Below are 20,172 nucleotides of genomic sequence, written 5' to 3'. Positions count from 1 at the left end.
CTATGAAAAAATAACAAGAATTTTATAAAATTTTGAAATATGGCTTTTTAAACTTTATGTAATAAAATTATGAAAAGAAAAGTAGCGGTTAGTGGGCAAAATTTTATAATGACAATACATGGATAAAACCAGAGGATCTGAAAATCTGGCAAACAATCAAAAAATGGAGGAGCCAACATCCTTAAGAGGTACTTGTTCTTGTACCAATGAGTCATAAAAATGCTATAGGAATTGAAAAATCTTTGCTTTTTAACATTTTATTTATACATGTATCTTGAAATTTCATAGGAAATGTTTATGAATATTTTATATACATCTAAAATGTTGTTATTTGAATTGTCAGAAGACAAAAGACTTTTTCTGTTAAGGCCTTTTATTGCCAAATGTGTGATCTTGATTTTTCTCATTGTCAAGGCCCTACGGTAGCCTATAATTGCTTATACTCACTACAAATGAACCCTTGTGTAGAGTTGTCTCATTGGCAATTATACCACATCTCTTTATTTTTGTATTAACATTTAATCATTACAGATAAATGCTCCCGATACCCTAGATTTACCGGAGGGAGAAGACGCAAAAGAACTGATGATTGAAGTAACAGCCCCTCCATATGTCTTGTGTAGGGACCAAGGACTCTCTATCCCCAACAATTGTTCATTCAAAATAAAAACCATACAGCCATCAGTCAGTGATGAACTGAAATGTCCAAGTGATAATATGATAGAGCAAGTCACATCACAGATAGTAAAAATGGACAACAAGGAACCAGTCTGTGATGTCACAGTAACCAATGACAACTGGAAAGATGCCAAGTACATGCTGAAATTGAAAGCAACTATTGACAACAAATTTGATGATGACCATGAGAGAGATTTACAAGTTTTTGTAGATTATATGGTGAACGATGCAGTTGAAATGGGCAATGTCACCAAAAAATCTATGAAAGTAAGTTCAAAATAATAGAACTATTTATTGTAAAATAAAGTTTTAATAAAAATTACTACAAGAATTTCCAGAATTGTTAGACTTCAAGTATGCATAGAAATCATTAAAATACTCAAACTTTACATAGAATTTGTTGATAGTCTTATAAGACATTTTCTCAATACAAACTTTTATGTTTTAAATTTAAAAAATGTTTTAATCGTTCACAAAAAATCTTTATGTTGACATTTAGTGCTTTAACTTTTAATCTTAAGTGTCAGAATAAAACAAATTTTTATGCCCCACCTACGATAGTAGAGGGGCATTATGTTTTCTGGTCTGTGCCTTCGTTCGTCCGTTCGTTCGTTCGTTCCTTCGTCCTTTCGTTCGTCCCACTTCAGGTTAAAGTTTTTGGTCAAGGTAGTTTTTGATGAAGTTGAAGTCCAATCCACTTAAAACTTAGTACACATGTTCCCCATGATATGATCTTTCTAATTTTAATGCCAAATTATAGTTTTGACCCCAATTTCTTGGTCAACTGAACATAGAAAATGAAAGTGCGAAGTTCAGGTTAAAGTTTTTGGTCAAGGTAGTTTTTGATGAAGTTAAAGTCACAACTACTTGAAACTTAGTACACATGTTCCCTATGATATGATTGTTCTAATTTTAATTCCAAATTAAAGTTTTGACCCCAATTTCACGGTCCACTGAACATGGAAAATTATAGTGCGAGTGGGGAATCTGTGTACTATGGACACATTCTTGTTTTTTTGTATTATAGTGTTTGTCTTATTTTTCAGTTGAATGTTATTGACAGAGACAGAAGAGCTTTATGTATATCAGTCAATGATCCACATATTACCACTTTTGATGGAGTGTATGTATTTTGAGAATATATATGTCAGTTGATAAATTAGTTGAATTATTCTACATCTGAAAATTGAAATTCTGTAACCAGTTAAATTTTATACACTGAAAAAATCTATGGACCTTTTAGGAATAGGAATTTAAAAAATTGATTTTAGAAAGATTTTTAATGATTTTATGAATTTTTTGTAAAATGAGCACCTGTTCATAGAATTTCCTTTTAAACATGTGCATGTACATATTACAGTTTAATTGTTTATTTGTTTTATTTTTTACTATATATTATGACGTTAAAGTATTATGACGTCATGATGTTTCCAAGGACGTTTATCTATAACATCTTTTCAATGATTGAAAACAAAATGTCAGCCATGTAGTTGAGAGGAAAAATAAAGAACTGAAGAAGGCCAATGGCCGAAACGTCTTGAAAAATTGGTTTATTTATACAATTATAAAAAGTATGTTCCCTATTGGAATTTTGAAAACAAGGATTATTTTTTACTTTCAAAGATATGTTATATTTTACCTTTTTCTTTTCCTTTTCCACTCCAGCTATCCATGTATTTCTTATGTCTTTTTAGATTCTTCAACAATTACCGTACTGGAGAATTTGTTTTATACAAACATAAAAAGTTACCCTACTCAGTTCATGCATTGTATCGTCAATGTACCGGCGGGGCTTCCTGTAATTGCGCTGTAGCAGTCAAAATCTTTGACGATGTTCTCCTAGTAGATAAATGTGGACCCCAGGATGTAACAACCGAATCAACTTATCCAATCAGAGTCAAGCTTTTCAGAAATGGTGACCTTCACCCTGGATTTAAGATTTACAGATACTATGAAGGTCGAACAATCAAGGTAAACACTTGTAAAACAGAAATAATTGATTGTTGCAAGAGTTTAAATTTGTTAGACTAACATATGTATTATTTTTTTTAAGTGCAGAATAGCAGAAAGAGTTGACTTATGCATCGCCTGCTTCATGCCAAAATTTAAACAAATTAGATTAAAGATAAAGTCTTTTACAGAAACTTGATTTCATCTTAAATGACAATATTATAAAAATATGATATTTCCATTTTACAATTGTCTTATTATTAAAGGCTGTGTTTCCTACTGGTACAACGGTTACCATTATGAGGAGTGCTGTTCCCAGCTATAATTTACTGAATGTATGGATCAAGGCCTCTGCTGCTGATTATGGACAGACTGAAGGTATAAAATAATATGGTTTTATTTTTAGGATTGAGTATTATTAATTGTATAATGCTGAGTTTTAATGTAATGAAGTTTATTCTACACTTAGCATAAACTCTTTTCTGCAATGTCTACTTTGCACCATATCAGAGTATTTACACTTTTGGTATTTAGCTGAATCTTGCCTCCGAATGACCTTAGATCTACTCTGAATCACCTTTTGACGTCAAGCAACAATCACTTTTAAATTGTGACGTCAAATAACTTAAATTATGATGTCAAAGTTTACGGGAACCTGTGTGATTTTACGTAATGGCGGACAAATTTGCATACAAGTGTAAATACGTCTATTGATCTTGAAATGATTTGACCTATATGTCATTATTTCAGGTTTGTGTGGAAGTTTTAATGAGAATCAAATGGATGATATAATGTCACCTGATGGCACAATGAGCCAAATAATAAACACCAGAGCAGACAGTTTCTCTTTAAGCTGGAGGTAAAAATAAAAACAATATCAGTATGAGTTTTATTATAAAATCTTTATATTAATCAATCAATATGATGACATGGTCAGGGAATACATAGATTTTTGTTAATATTTTGGATTTAAGTTGTTGTGATACAAGAAAGAGTTTTTATATAAAGAAAAACATTAATGCTAGAATTTTGATAGACTTATCAAATATATTTCAGTTTATTAAGTTTTACAATTATGACATTTTTTTTGCCATGGTGTTGTTAGTTTCTCTCAATTTACAAGTTTTGAAATTCCCCTTAGTATCTTCCATATCTTTGTATGAAATCCATGAAAATAAAATTGAGAATGGAAATGGGGAATGTGTCAAAGAGACAACAACCCGACCATAGAGAAAACAACAGCAGTAGGTCACTTACAGGTCCTCAATGTAGCGAGACATTCCCGCACCCGGAGGCGTCCTTCAGCTGGCCCCTTAACAAATATATACTAGTTCAGTGTTAATGAACGCCATACTAATTTCTAATTGTACACAAGAAACTAAAAGTAAAAAATACAAGACTAACAAAGGCCAGAGGCTCCTGATTTGGGACAGGCGCAAAAATGCAGCGGGGTTAAACATGTTTATGAGATCTGAATATATTGTATTTCATTTTATATTAATTATGTATTTTAGGGTTGATCCATCCAAATCCCTGTACACAGGAGAATGTCCATCTGGTACTGATGAGGATTTGACTCCAGAATCGTACTGCTTCTGTAAAGAATCTCAGACGTGTGGGGAACAGTTAGATAGAGTTATCTGCCCATTTGAAACAGATGGTAACATATGAATTATGCTAATATTTTAAATTTATGTTTGTTTGTAGAGATCAAAATAAGGAATCAAATATATTAATCTACATTATCTTTATGGGAAGTGATTTACTGTGTTTTTTTCATTGGATACTTACTTTCGTGGATTTCGCAGGTATCGGTGAACCATGAATTTAAATGTTCAACGAAATACCAATTGTCCATAGGCATGATAGGCATTATGAAATATGAGAATAATGTATCTGACAAATGTATAATTAGTACAATTGATTGAAAAGGATTGTACTAGTATAAAAGTACAAACGATGGGATATTTTGATTATACTAAATAAAATGTGTTTCCTTGTATGTTGTAGGTGGTATTGACATTACTAGTCAGTTAGTCAGCAAGTCATTATTTCCCACCAAGTGTACGGAGGATGTAGGACAGTTCCAGTTCCCTCCCTTTGAATATGATTCAACTTTTAATGAACCGGTAAGTTGCCTTGTTACTGTTTAAAGTATTATCGCTATTCTTTTTTTGTACTATCTGTGGTAGTTAGTTGCATCCATATTTTAGGTTCAGTCTGAGGTTAAATTATTTTTTATGCCCCATTTATGGGGCATTATGTCTTCTGGTCTGTGCGTCCGTCTGTTTGTCCATTTGTTCATCCGTTCGTTATTCCGTTCATCTGTCCCGCTTCAGGTTAAAGTTTTTGGTCGAGGTAGTTTTTGATGAAGTTGAAGTCTAATCAACTTGAAACTTAGTACACATGTTCCCTGTGATATGATCTTTCTAATTTTAATGCCAAATTAGAGATTTTTCCACATTTTCACGGTCCATTGAACAGAGAAAATGATAGTGCGGATGGGGCATTCATGTACTTTGGACACATTCTTGTTTAAACATCAAACACTTTGTCAAAACTGCATGGAAATTGATCAAAATTAGATGAAAGCTTTTATATGATTAAACGACCTTTTCCATAGCAAAATTATAATTACGTTCTTTTATCAAAATGCAAAAATTTCATGGTTTAGAATAGCCTTGCGGAATGGTTTATGCTTAAACAGAAAATGTTTCTATTTTATAGAACAGTAACTCAACTGACATTATCATTTATTGAATACAATTTGAAATACAAATTAAAAATATATTAAGTACGTTTTTATTTTAGATACCAAATTGGCCCTCAGATGGTGGTTACAGTGAAGAACAAGCCATATACCAATGTAAGGTTATAGAGCTAGAAAACACCTTCAGCCTTATGAAGAATACTCCAGGTGTTAATTGGGCAAGAGCTTTTGAAAACTGTGTAGAGGACATTCAGGTAACAATATAAAGACTTATACAGTTCCAAAATACCCTTTATAATAAAGTACTGTATTTCATTATTATTTGTTGGAAATCAATTCTCATGGATGTCAATGTTACAGTGAAACCATGAATTTAAGTGTTCAACGATTTACAAATGTTACATATAAAAATATGCTGACTATAAAAGAAAAACCACAGAATCTAATATCCACGAAAAATAGAATTTTTCCTAAATCCACGAAAATTGATACCCATGAAAATAAATGAATCCACAGTATACAGAAACATTAATATATTTTAGCTTTAATAGCTTACATGTTGCACTTTTGAAAACTACTTTGGAGATTATGATATAAGAATAAAAAGACCTGGTATAATTGCAAATTGAATAATGATCAGACAAAGACCTGATGAAGTAGATGTAAACAACTGCAGGTCACCATATAGCCTTTAACAATGAGAAAAACCTACATTAAGCTTTAAAAGACCAAACATTCAACTATTCAAATGAAAAAGGAAAAAATAACCTGATTATTAACTAAAAACTAAATTTCATAAAACTAGTAACAAAAGTATGGCTTTAAAAATAACACCTAATTATAATGCTGGATATATAAAATTTAGATTACAGATTCAAGTTTATGGACACAAACTGTAATAGAAAATATGAAACAGCAAGCCCAGATACTTCTCCCATTTAACATGAGTACATGGACTAATGGTACCGGTCCTAATCCTGGTCCACCAGATGAAATCTTAGGCCAATTATGTCTGGCTGAATGTGGCAATGCTGGGACTTGTGTAGAAGGTATGTTAATGAATGACTGGTATATTCCTTTGATGTGTTTGAGCTTTTGATTTTGCAATTTGATTAGGGACTTTCCATTTTGAATTTTCGTCAGAGTTCAGTAATTTCGTTATTTTACTTTTTGACTAGCTTTTGTCCTATCTGTTGTATTTTGAAACTAATTAAAGTCAAATTTATGGCAGTTGATAGTTTAAACATATTTTATTGTCCAAAAACATTGACAATAGGATTAGACACAAGTTTTGCAACTTAGAACATCTTCTCCATATTTTAATTATTTGATACAACTCTTTTATTTTTTATTATGGGTAGATGGGAATTTGCCCCAAAGTTGGTCCTCGTCGGCAAAAAGCGTCAATTTTGACATTTTTCCGTTCTTTTTCTCGACCTGGAAGTCAGAGAGATGCTAATAGATGCATCCAACTGTAGTTTACATGTAAAGTGGACCCCAGTGAACATGTTTATCACAACAGTTGTTAGGTCGGAGTGAAACTGATCTGGGTTCATCAGTCTAAAGAAGGTCTTTTGCACTAAAATTTGAAAAATTTCCGATTTTTACCGATTTTGACCTTTAACTGGACTTGCAACCGAAAGTAGTCGTTTCCATGGCATATTTTGATAAGAAACACGATCAGTCATTATATGCCTTTGTGTTAACAGTATTTGTCAAGGTTTCAGTCCTCATAACTCCGTGTTTCAGACCTCCAAGGTAAGACAACCCCTCTTAAAAACTCAATTTTGTTTGATTTCAATTTCTGAAGTTCGTATTTGAGCTCAAAATGAATATTAAAAGTCAGAAATATGTCAATCAATAGTGTCAGATTGAGGAAACATTCCCACACTACGATTTAAATGGCATTATGATGACCTCCAAATGTATGGTGCGCCATTGATGCGAAATAACCATGGTCTGGGTACGGCCATAATATTATGGCCCCCGCAAGACAAGGGTTAATTGAATATCTAAATTTTGAATGGTTAGTTTTGGTTATTTATTGGTTGAATGGTATATTTTAGGCAGTTGTAATTGTAACACTGGACGTCTAGGATTGGATTGTAATGTTGAGGAAGCAGAAAAACCAGCTATCTTATTTATTGATGGTGATGGTTTGTGTGACCTTAGGACCAGTACATGTGAAGATGTTGTCCTATTTACAGAACAAACACTAGATGTGGAATCACTTAGTTGTTACTTTACTATACTTGAGGTAGGTATATGTAGATAAAGAACTAAAGTAAACAATGTCAGGTTTCGTTCCATATATTTTTTAGATTATGGAAATTTACTCTGTTATTCATATATAACAACTCGTAAAATAGAAGTTAAGCTACAAATGAAGTTTAGTCTAATTACACCTTTTGATTGATTGACTGTTGGTGTGTAAAACCAATTTCAACTATATCAAGGCGGCCAGTGGTGGAGAAAGCCAGAAAACCTGGTGAGAACCACTTACCTTCTGTAAGGATATTGAAATCCTAATCAATTTAAATAAGATTGAATGTAACAACACAAGTTGTGTTTGAACTCACAACCTTTGCATTGACATCAGCAGTTTATTGGTCAGTGCCGTGTAGATGATCTACTTAGTCAACTCATCCAACAAGGGCATATTTTACATTTGTTTTGATGTGAAGAGAGTAAGACTTTGTTGTCTAGAAAATATTGTGTAGAGACAAAATTAAAGTATTTTTTATTACATAGCTGAATATCCACCATTTTGTTTGTTTTGTTTCAGCAATCTGGAGTAACATTTCAGCCTATTGGCAGTTCTGTCAGGGTGAATGCTACATTTATAACATACAATGAATTGGAATGTACACCACCATCCAGGGGAAGTTATCAAGTCCAAATCAGTAACAATAATACTGGCACAATCTTAAGTGACGTTTCTAACTATCTTGTATATGATTCTCTATGCTACACGTGTGATGTATCAGCACTTACATGCACAGAAAAGGTAGGATCATTTTTTTATTAAAGCTATTTTGTTGACATTTTTTCCTTACACTTATATTGATGTATTGTATAATGATTTGTTTTAGTCACTTCAAGTTTTAATCAAATGTACTTTTATTTCTTTTACACAATTGATTTTTAAATCACAATAGAAATGTATAGATTTTTACTAAAGTAATTTAAACACAACGTTTGAATGAAGGAAAATGGCAGGTATAGGTCATACATATATTTATAAATATTTTTACATTTGGATAATACTAAACCTTATCGTTATTTTTGTGCTTATTTTAATAACAAGATTGAATTATTTTGTTCTTTAGATAATCGTTAAAAAACATACTGTGAAATTATTAATTTAGTTGAAATATGCTTTTTTAGAACCCTAAACATTAATTCTGGTTTGAAAATTATCTTTGAGAAATTATCAAATATATGGTTAATTATCTTTTAGATGCATTCTGTTGTTGTTACGACCTCTGAATTTAAAGTTACTCAACATTACCTTTAATAGGTAATGTTTTCAAAAGTGAATACTAAAGAAAGCTACCAATAGTACTTAAGATTCAGAAAAGGCAAATTTCACAGAGTCTATAAGCTAGATCATCAAATTTTGGGTAGCCTGATTCAACAATTTGTTATAGTTATACCCCCGCTTTCAAAAAGGGGGGTATATTGTTTGACCTCTGTCTGTCCGTCTGTCCGTCCGTCCGTCTGTCCCATGAATATTTTTGTCGCATTTTTCTCAGTGAACTACAATGCCAGGATTTCTGAAATTTGGTTACAGGGTTTATATAAGTCAGCTATACTGTTTGATGCATTTACAGATTCATCACTCAACAACTTCCTGTTTACCGAACACTTGTATCATTCTACACGTGATGACCAAGTTGAAAATTTTCGTCACATTTTTCTCAGGAACTGCAATGCCAGGATTTCTGAAATTTGGTTTCAGGGTTAATATAAGTCAGCTATACCGTGTGATGCATTTTCAGATTCATCACTCGACAACTTCCTGTTTACCGAACACTTGTATCATTTTACACATGATGACCAAGTTGAAAATTTTCGTCGCATTTTTCTCAGGAACTACAATGCCAGGATTTCTGAAATTTGGTTTCAGGGTTTATATAAGTCAGCTATACCGTGTGATGCATTTTCAGATTCATCACTTGAAAATTTCCTGTTTACCGAACACTTACATATTTTTACACTATTGACATTATCCACTTGCAGCGGGGGTATCATCAGTGAGCAGTAGCTCACAGTTACACTTGTTTTAGTAAATCTACATCAGATCCTAAATATATAAGATTTTTTTTTCAATACATATATCTAGAGATTCATTATACACAAATCTATTGAAGATTGACTTTGAACTAATTGAAGTTGTAATAAACACACCTTTCTTATTTGTAGTCTGATATCCAGGTAAATGTATGCACACATACGTATAATCTGCATGGCAACAATTTATATGTTGTACATTATGTTATAAGCAATAATTTGTGACACAAAATGAAAAAGCTTTTCAATTTGTTTATATATAATAACTGAGACTGCATGTTAAGATTAATGATTGTTGAGGAAACCAACGAGTGTATTTTTTTAAGTATTATGAGGATTTATAAATACACCAGATATACATGTATATGATAAAATGGCTGCTTTTGAAGCCTGCTCATGCAATAAGGACCTCACAACCAAGGTTTAATATCACTGTAGTATATATGAAATGGCTTATATCACATTAAAAGCATGCTTTATTATATATACAATTTGCAAATAATATACAATTTGCAAATATGGCATATATTTATGCCAGACAAAAGATTGAGATAAAATCACCTTGTATTTATATATGATTATCATTGTTACTAACCAGCATGTATACTATTGTATAAGTTGAATAATTGCATGAAGAAAAGTGGAAAAAGGTCCATCAAAATATAAAATGGAAAAATTGCATTGCTGACCAGAAGCAGAACAAATCAAAAAATTATCTTGAACATTTATTAATGCAGATCTTAAACATTCCCATTATACAAGTTTACCAAAAAGGGAACCTATAGCTAGTGCATATTGTACTTTGAAAATAACTTGTCCAATTTTAAATGCATGTTTTAATATTTGCAACAATGTTATTTTTTATAACTCTGAATTAGAAAAAATATTGGTATGAACAACGATTGATGCAATGCTGGTGATGAATTGTTTGAAGGAGGTGCCTATTATTTAAAACATTTATTTATAGCCATTGAAATATATTTTTTCATCAAGGTTTATATAATAAAATGTTTCTGCAGTGTGCATAACAAAATTGTTTGACATATATATTTTATGTGTATTATAGACAACAGCTTGTTTGATTGACAATATATGCTATGAGCCAGGAGAGTTCAACCCTAGTGATATTCATCAGTATTGTGACCCAACAGTTAACTACACACAATGGCAGGAAGCTAAAGGTAGATTAATATCTTAAGATATCAATTGACAGCATAATTAAATGTTTATGGATATTTTGTCATACAGTTTTATGTCAGGAAATTGATGTCTCCACAATTATATGGACTGTCTCAAAAAGGTTAAGTTTTAATCTAATATTCCAACTTTCTCATATAACGATACATCCAGTGAAATAATAGTTAAGAAACTTCTGAGAAGGTTTTTAAGAGAGAGGCTAAAGATACCAGAGGGACAGTCAAACTCATTAATCGAAAATAAACTGACAATGCCGGGAGGTTAAAAATGAAAAAGACAAACAGAAAAACAATAGTACACATGACACAACATAGAAAACTAAAGAATCAGCAACACTAACCCCACCAAAAACTTGGGGTGATCTCAGATGCTCCGGAAGGGTAAGATGATCCTGCTCCACATGTGGCACTCGTCATATTACTTATGTTATAAGGAGTTGGTTGAACTTCCTTATTTTACAGAGAATTCAAGTTTTACTGAAATTATAAAGCTATATTAGTTAAACCACCTTGAAACAATTTTATGAATGAATTGTGTCTGTCTGTGTAGGTACCTCTTTTAAATCATCTAAAGAATTTGTAAACATTCTGTTTTTTTACCCTTAATTCTGTTTTTTTTTATCAGATTCTTGCGGCATACTTGACATTGCATGGTATACACAACAAAACAAAGCTGTGATGGGAGAACAAATATTAGAATTAATGAGTGACAATGACATCACCAACTGTCAGGATGCTTGTATGGCTCAGAGAGAGGCTCCTATGTGTGATGGATATGACCTTGACAAGGTTACACAGAACTGTTCATTATTTAGTGGGGATGATTTCTCAGCCTCTGCAGAACTCACAGACAACACTAACTCTGACCACTCTGAATGGCTATGTGTAAATGGTAAGTAAAAATATATTGATTTCAGACATCACTAACTCAGACCACTCGGAATGGCTATGTGTTAATGGTAAGAAAGAGTTTTTATCAAAGACCAATTTCAAGGCATTATTGAATAACTTTAATTCATCTTGGTCTGTTTTTCAGTTAGGCTTTTTAGTACAGTAGAAAGTTTGTAAACATTGTGTGTGTTAACATATACAAAGATGAGGAAGATGTTATATTTCCATTAAATAAGCTTTCAAAGGCTATATTACAAGATCTTACAATATAAGACATTATTTTAGACAACAATAAAAACCAAAAAAATCCCAGCTAGATTGAAACAATCTATAGAAAATGTTACTTTATTTTAGAAAATCCCAGCACCAAGTAAGGAATATGACAGCTGTTGTCCATTCATTTGATGTGTTTGAGCTTTCGATTTTTCCATTTATGGACTTTCTGTTATGAATTTTCCTCAGAGTTCAGTATTTTTATGAATTGACTATTTACAAATATTTTATTTTCAGATCCATGTGGCAAGAGGGGGCTTACCTGGACGAGGTATTCAGGATTCTCTCTCCTAGAACATAATGACAAGGAGATCTCTAGTGTGACCTATAACACACAGTGTCGGAGGTTGTGTCTACAAGAAACACACTTTATCTGTAAATCATATGAATTCATACCAGCCCTGGGTATTTGTTATCTGTCCAAATCTGTTGCAGCTGATTATAAAGACAAGTTTGTGTCGTACCCTGGTTTTATCTATGAAGACTGGACTTGTGATAAAGGTAAGAGTATATTTTAGGTGCATAAGTTTCAAATAAAGTTTAAAAGTTGAATTTAATTTCTAACAGGAATTAATATAAAAGATAAAGTTATAATGTATAAATTTATGTATCAGTTAATTTACTGGATATTATTTAACATATTATCAATACAAGTCAATTTTAAAGCCATATCATGTAAGAAGAGATTAAGTGCGGTTTAAAAAGTTCAGGTTGTTAGCTTATGCAGGTTATTTTAAATATACTGAGTTTAGTGCAAGTCTGGCAGATTTTATCATGTTTAAAAAAAATAGTTTTAATCAATATTTTTTTTTAATTCTACCAAATAGATGGAGACTACCCAGTCATACCTAAGAATCCAGAAGTTGAAGTAAGCAGTCTACCTGCCGATGGAAACTTGACATTGTCTTGTGAATTCTCTACCATCCAGAATACCAACGACAGTATAGAATATCATGTTTACTGGGTCAAGGACTCGGTTGTCATAGCAACTGAAATACACAATGAAATGACAGAAGAAATCAAAGTATTCCTGGATAGGAAGCATGTTGTTGATTTGGCCTTTGGTACAAAGGTAGGTACTGAATTTAATTCAGAGTTACTGCTGTTCTATAGCAGTTTACTCATTTTCATATCAAATGAATATTAATAAAATGTTTCAGTGTAAACTTCCAGCCTTTCATCCTCTTAATTTAGCATTCATTGAAAAAACCCTTAAGTGAACAGCATTTTACTTAATTTTCATCAAACAGTGCCTTTATAAGACATAAGTAGTCCCTTATATCCCTGTAAAATACAAATACAAACATGTATAGTTATTTTCCATTATATGTCTTGTTTACATGATCTTCCAATTGATGCTTTTTCCTCCAAAAAATTTGACATCACAAATCAATTATTGTCATATCACAATGTCCTAAGATGCGTTTTCCCTAATGACCCCAGGTCAACTTGGGAAGTTCATTTATCAGATTCAAATTGGAAACTATTGGCCTCCGCACATTCAGACATGAAATCTCACTTGTTATTAAAAAGGATTTATGTACATTTTACAAGGAATGAGGTACCAATTACAAAAAATTGAGCTGTTAAAATATGATGGTACAAAGATGAATGCTATATGTTTAATTTTATTACAAAAATATAATTTTAGTTACACTGTGGAGTGATAACCTGTATACAAGATAGATGTAATACAACAACTGGAGCCTTCAGACAAAGTAATGAGATCGTAGCTGATGTCAAGGTTAGTATTAGATATGTTCTTATAGCAGGTGGCAACAGAAAGTGAATAGAATTCATAATTTTCAGCACTAAAAACAGTTTGAGGTAAAAACAAAACCAGTTCAGAATGCATTTTCAATGACTTGCATTGTAATTTTGACCAGTTTTATAATTCTTGCTCTTATTAATACATGAGAGTGAGATAATTAAAACACCAGCATCCAAAAATAAATCATTATAAAGTAAGTCCATTGAAATAGCTGGACACCTCACAAAATTCACTATTGAGCATTCAAATTTGTTTAAGCTTTATATTTAGCTATTAAAAGGTAGATCAGTGCTACAACAACACAAAACTAAAGAATAGCTTGAATGTCATTAATATAATTTTTCATATTTGAATAGATAACTTCTGATAAGATGATTACTGTAGAAGAAGGAAACAGCAGTGTAGAAGTTAAATTCCAACCCATGGCGCCACCTAGCTTTTTCTGCAGTATCAATGACAACAAGGACAAATGTAACATCAAACTATCTGTTTCAACAGTCACTGACCGGTATGGTGATTTCTGTGTCAGTGGAAAATCTTCACAGTTAGTGATCAAACCAGAAACTGACAAAAAGTCATGTGACATTATGATAACCAATGAGAATTGGAAAGAAGAATTTGAAGTTCCTGTTAAAGCTAAGATTGATAACTTAATGGATGGAGAGCAGATGAGAAAAGTAGAATTTTCTGGAAAAGTTGAATCTGATTTTGTTGATTCAGATGAACATTCATTCTTTACAGTAGAGGTACATAAAAATAATATTTAAAAAAATTCTTCTGAGTGAGTGACTTTATCATTGTAAAGTATATTATAATTGTAACATGTAAAGTGGAAAGAAATATAGAAAAGTAAAAATTGTTATCTCTTTATCATCCTCATTATTGATAAGCACTTTTAGATTTATTAATTTTATTAAAAAAAAACATTCTTTCATACTTAAAATTTCAGGTAACTGTGAAAGATAAAGACTTGGTTTCATTCTGTGAATCTGTTACAGTGGGACACATTACAACTTTTGATGGAACGTAAGTTGTATACAGTACATTATGTGTCAAGTTAAGTATGAAAATGAATAAAAACAATTTGATGTAATGATTGAAAGTAATGTTATGTTGTTATATAAGGGAAAAATGCTACAATACAACTTGTAGTGGTAATATAGTTCTCAAAAATGTCACATTTAAAATGTGAATGTAATTTGAATCATGCAGTCAACAAAAAAAAATCGAAATTTATAAAAATGAATAAAAATATGTTCTACAGTGTGCAATTAACTTATATTAGGAAATCTATTGTAATGGTTATTGTTTTGAGCACATTTTATGATGAACCATTAATTTAAATTGTTTAATGTATTGTAGACGATTTGACCACTTTTGGGAAGGAGAGTTTACTCTGTACAAGCATACTTCTAAACCTTATGAGGTAAAGTAATCAAGATGATTTTATGTTATACAAATATTCATAATCTTTAAAAAAAAATGTATGTAACCCTATAATAATATTGTATAGATGAAACTCTAATGAATTAAATTTGACAAAATTGTAACACTTGATAGGATTTTTTTGGAGGGAAGAGGAGAAAAAAATTTTTTTTTTGGGGTAAAAATGATAGAACGTGAAAATGCATTAGTTTTGAATATGCCAATAGAAAATAGATATTTCATGCAAAGCCTGACCCCTTTTTTCTGCCAGTGCATTTCAGTTGATATTGGCACATATCTATTTGTATTTATTTTTCATGGTCTGAAAAGCTATTTTTAATCAACAGGTACAAGCATTCTACAGAAGTGTTGGTGGTAAAGGATCCAGAGTTTGTGCTGTAGCTATCAGATCTGGTGCTGGGGTTGCTGTCATTGACGTATGTGGCCCTAAAAAAGAGCCAGAACATAAATGGCCACTACTTGTTAAGATTTTCGAAAAGCAAATGGAGAAAGGAACAGATATTTATCGGGCAGTTGATGGAAAGATGTTCAAGGTTATGTTACCAACTGGAACCATCATCACTGTTCTCATAGAAACAGAAATCAAATCACCATATTTGAATGTTTGGGTTCAGGGGTCAGTAAATGACCTTGACAATACTAAAGGTTTATGTGGGATGTTTGATGGTATGAAGGGCAATGATCTACAGAAATCAGATGGTGAATTATACAATGTTCCAGGATTAGTAAAAGAAGCTCTCTCACTTTCTTGGAGGTATATATTTATGTCATAAACACACAAGTATTAAAAGATAAAAAGGAGAAAGTACAAAAATAAAAGATACTAATTTAAAAAAAAATGTGAAGTTTCTAAACAGATATCACGATCACATGGTAGTACATTACCAAATTACTAAAATAAAAATGTCAATTTTTACCGTATCTTTAAGGATTATATTTTATTACTTGAATTAATTTATAGAGTGAAGAGAAACGAGAGCCTTTTGACAGGATATTGTTCCTCCATGAAATCCCCAGAACTAATGACCTACTGCAGCTGTCCACAGAAAATGGCGGGAGAATGTGACGTGGACCAAATTAAAGGAATGTGTTCTGTTATAGGGAATCAATATGGTAGGATATATAATATTTAACTGGTGATACAGCTGTTTTGAAATTTGTTGAAATTGATCTATTGGTAGACTACACCATTTGATACAAATACTTGACATTATTGTTCTTCTTTATATCAATTGAATCTGACCTTTATTAAACCAACTAAAAGTGAAAACCACTTGATAAACCTTGTCACAATAAATCATACAGTATTATGAGGCTTTAGAATTGGAATATTTTGTTTCACTGCTAAGCAGGCTGCATTAAGGAATAAGAACATAGTATGGTAAGAGTCCAAATAATTTGACTAGGTAGGATGACATGTCATTCGATGGATTGTTACCTTGTGAACTAGCACATTAGAAATACAGCTCAGCATGTTTTTCAGTACAAAGGAAAGTTTATATCATATTGTATTAACATGCTCTCATGCTGAATATGGATTGTTTATTCATTCATCCTCCTCCTCATCATCAAGTGTAAAAAAAAACCAATATAAGTGTTATTATTTAAACTTTTCATTGAAACATCCTAATTTCAATACCTTTTCTTGAATGAAAGCCATCTGTCAGCTGTATATAAAAAAACTGTTGCATGTATGTGTACTAATTTATGGATACTTTTTATAGACGATGTGACTGATACGCTGGTTGAAAGGTCATCCAAACCAAAGTACTGTGATGCTGAAACTGGACCATATGAATTTGATTCTGAATACAGATCTCAGGTTTGTTTTTATTCTTTTTTTCTTTCTAATTATTGAGTTGACTATTTTTATGCTTTTTAACTGGATTTTTGTGACAAAAATGTTGATTATTGATTTGGGGATGTACGGTGGGCGGGGGGTCGATCGGTCCTTGCAATTAACCAAAGCTTTTCGAATTTTAATATATTGTTACTGACAACAAAATGGATGTCAAGTTCAATAATGATGATTTTGACTTTTACCGTTCAGGAGTTATAGTTCTTGAAAGATTGAAAAATGGTGTTTCCAGTTGTGTCCGTGCATTTACTGATAAAATGTTCAACCAAAGCTTTTCAAATTTTAATATGTTGTTACTGATGACAAAATGGAGGTCAAGTTCAATAATGTCAATTTTGACTTTTACCGTTCAGGAGTTATGGTTCTTGAAAGATAAAAAATGGCGTTTCCATTCATGTTGTTGCATTTACTCATGAACCATTCAACCTAAGCTTTTCAAATTTTAATATGTTGATACTGATGACAAAATGGATGTCAAATTTGATATTGACGATTTTCACTTTCACCGTTCATCAGTTATGGTTCTGATGATATTGCCAGGACACAAATAATGTTAATAAATCCGGTTTGCTGTCGTTGTGACAGCCTCTTGTTTGTCTTTCAAATATGTTTGAATGTGAACTTTTTTTTTTCATTTAAGGTGGTACCAATCACCTTCACTAAAATTAATACCTCGTTCAATTTTCATTAAATTTCAACAAAATGTTTACTTTCACCATATGACAAAAATATAAAAATTTCAACAAAATTTAACCATACAATTTATCCAAAATTTTTTGTTGGACAAATAGCAGTTTTACTAACACAAATTTTGATCATTGAGAAGCTTAATGAACAATATAACGTAATTAAAACGTTCAACTGATTTTTACAGAGTTATCTCCCTGTAGTGTTATGTACCACTTTAAGCTTTATATATTTAAACACTTTATATTTTTGAAGCGACACATCTTACATTGTCAATATATTTACTGTTCTAGGGTTTTGATTGGCCTACACCATCTTATATTGTCAATATATTTTCTTTACTAGGGTTTTGATTGGCCGACACCATCTAACATTACTTTAGATGATGCACAAACAGCCTGTATTGAAGCTGTCATCAATGGTACAGAGGGACAGCTATGTAAAGATATACCTAATACACAGCTCGAACAAATCGAACTGACATGTATAGAGGATATTCAGGTTAGAGGTTAAATACTGATTTCTATCGGCTACTTCATGATACTACACTGTTTCTGATCATATTTACTCCCTGTAAGTCATTTTCATATGAAGAATTCTGAAAAAAAATATAGCAAAATAAAAAAAAAAACAAACTGAACTGAAAAAAAAACCCAGTTAAATCATAGAATATTCATCCCCAGTATTTTAATCTTAATCAGAGCGAAGCCTTATGCATAACAGAATTATTTTTTCATCATGTTCACTTTTTTACACGACAATTAGTATTTATACAGAGCTTTTCTAAAATGTATATTTTTTTCAATCTTTAGATAATGGACAATTTGGAAGCAGCTATGTTGTCCTTAGCAACCATAAGACAACACTGTGGAGAAGAAATACAAAGAAGTGTGACAATGTGGTCAAGTTATGATGTAGTACACGAGTTATGCTTCAACCAATGTGGAGAACATGGAACATGCAGACATGGTTAATAACTTATTTCATTTATTAGTAAATGTTCAAATTTACTATGTACTTGTTAGGAGATCAATGGAGACACCATCAAATATCCCAGAAAACACAAGTTTTCTTCATTCTAATTGGTATCCACAAAAATGTATAAATCCACAAGAATTCAGTTTATTTTTCTTATGGTTAAGTGGTGCTCTGTCTGAGCAGTTATGTTTCAAGGAGATCTAGCTTCTGAATAAATGTTCAAAAAGATGAAAAAAGAAACTGACCTGTTTCAAGAAAAAATAAACACTAAACTGAGACCTATATAACCTTGAAAGGAAAATTACTCATAATTTAAAAGGAAAAGGTACCAGTTTGATCATTCAAATAATTTTGGTTGTTATTTGTTTCAGAGATGATGATAGCGACACCTGGTGGAGGTGATAAATACACAGACCTGTCAATGTACAAACTACAAGTCCCAGACAACAAGTTCCTTACATTCAAAACTAAAACTTGTGATAACATGACCGTCATCTTATTAGGAGAAAACAACACCATGGTAACAATAGGTGGGACCAATGAAACAACATACATGATAACTAAAAATGACGAGGTCAAGGTCAGTTTTACGGTGGAGAACACCACAGATTGTAATGAGTACAAACAGTACTGGGTACGATGGGATGATCACATGGTAGAGGTTGGAGAAGGTTCACTTGGGAACCAGGCTGGAGTCGTGATGTGGAAAGATCCTGAACCAAGTATGGTGACTGGTTTAGCTATCTTTAGTGGAGAGACATCTGGATCATGGATGTTCCCCACACCAGGTATGCTAGTCTGCAGTCTTGATGTTGTAGTTACAAGAGATAAAATGTGATTATTTATTTCTGTGTTTACATGTATATTGTTGTAAATGCCTGACTATTTTGCTTCCTGACAGGTTGGGATAAAATATGATCAGAATTTAGTTTGCAAATAGCTTATTTGAAAAATGACGTCTGGTCATTGATTTTGGTTTACAAATTGTACAAACTGTACTTTAAACTATTTTTGTTTTCACTTTTAGACTTTATAAATGACCACATGATGAAGCAAGTCTCTATTTTTCTGATTCCAGGTCATTGTGAATGTGATGCTGATTTTGGAGGAGCCGATTGTTCAGTTAATATAACTATGCCACCAAAATTCTGGAGGTTACACATGAATGGTTTCTGTGATATATCAGAGGAATCCTGTAAAGAAATTGTCGTTTATGGGGATGATTTTTACAAATCTGATGCCCTTGTTTGTGAACTCCAGAGAATTGAAGTAAGTAGAAAACACATGTTAAAAGCATTGAAAGTGTCAAAAGAAAAAGTCATAACTTATCATTGGAAATTTGACTATGAAAGGAAAATGTAAAAAATACAAAAGCTATAAATGCATTAGCATTGACTGAATAGGTCAAACAAACCAATATCATTCTGTTTGTCAAAATTTA

General features: G+C 31.9%; 1 protein-coding gene across 1 annotated transcript in view; it reads left to right on the top strand.

Annotated features, from left to right (window-relative positions):
- The window catches only part of LOC139521102 (uncharacterized), a gene marked incomplete in the record, with an annotated part of 139,990 nt that overhangs the window by 30,745 nt on the left and 89,073 nt on the right, over positions 1–20,172 (top strand). Inside the window, 26 exon segments of the mRNA XM_071314380.1 lie at positions 532–945; positions 1,725–1,801; positions 2,373–2,649; positions 2,895–3,006; positions 3,379–3,487; positions 4,143–4,288; positions 4,639–4,757; positions 5,440–5,592; positions 6,204–6,387; positions 7,405–7,595; positions 8,124–8,345; positions 10,698–10,812; positions 11,453–11,719; positions 12,229–12,492; positions 12,819–13,063; positions 13,643–13,735; positions 14,119–14,508; positions 14,712–14,788; positions 15,125–15,188; positions 15,535–15,962; positions 16,170–16,321; positions 16,933–17,030; positions 18,099–18,254; positions 18,566–18,722; positions 19,103–19,519; positions 19,810–20,000. Coding sequence (XP_071170481.1) covers positions 532–945; positions 1,725–1,801; positions 2,373–2,649; positions 2,895–3,006; positions 3,379–3,487; positions 4,143–4,288; positions 4,639–4,757; positions 5,440–5,592; positions 6,204–6,387; positions 7,405–7,595; positions 8,124–8,345; positions 10,698–10,812; positions 11,453–11,719; positions 12,229–12,492; positions 12,819–13,063; positions 13,643–13,735; positions 14,119–14,508; positions 14,712–14,788; positions 15,125–15,188; positions 15,535–15,962; positions 16,170–16,321; positions 16,933–17,030; positions 18,099–18,254; positions 18,566–18,722; positions 19,103–19,519; positions 19,810–20,000 — 5,118 coding nt within the window.

This window comes from Mytilus edulis, chromosome 4 (assembly GCF_963676685.1).
Source record: "Mytilus edulis chromosome 4, xbMytEdul2.2, whole genome shotgun sequence".
In the NCBI taxonomy this organism is placed as follows: domain Eukaryota; kingdom Metazoa; phylum Mollusca; class Bivalvia; order Mytilida; family Mytilidae; genus Mytilus; species Mytilus edulis.
This window is presented reverse-complemented; position numbering and strand designations above follow the sequence as displayed.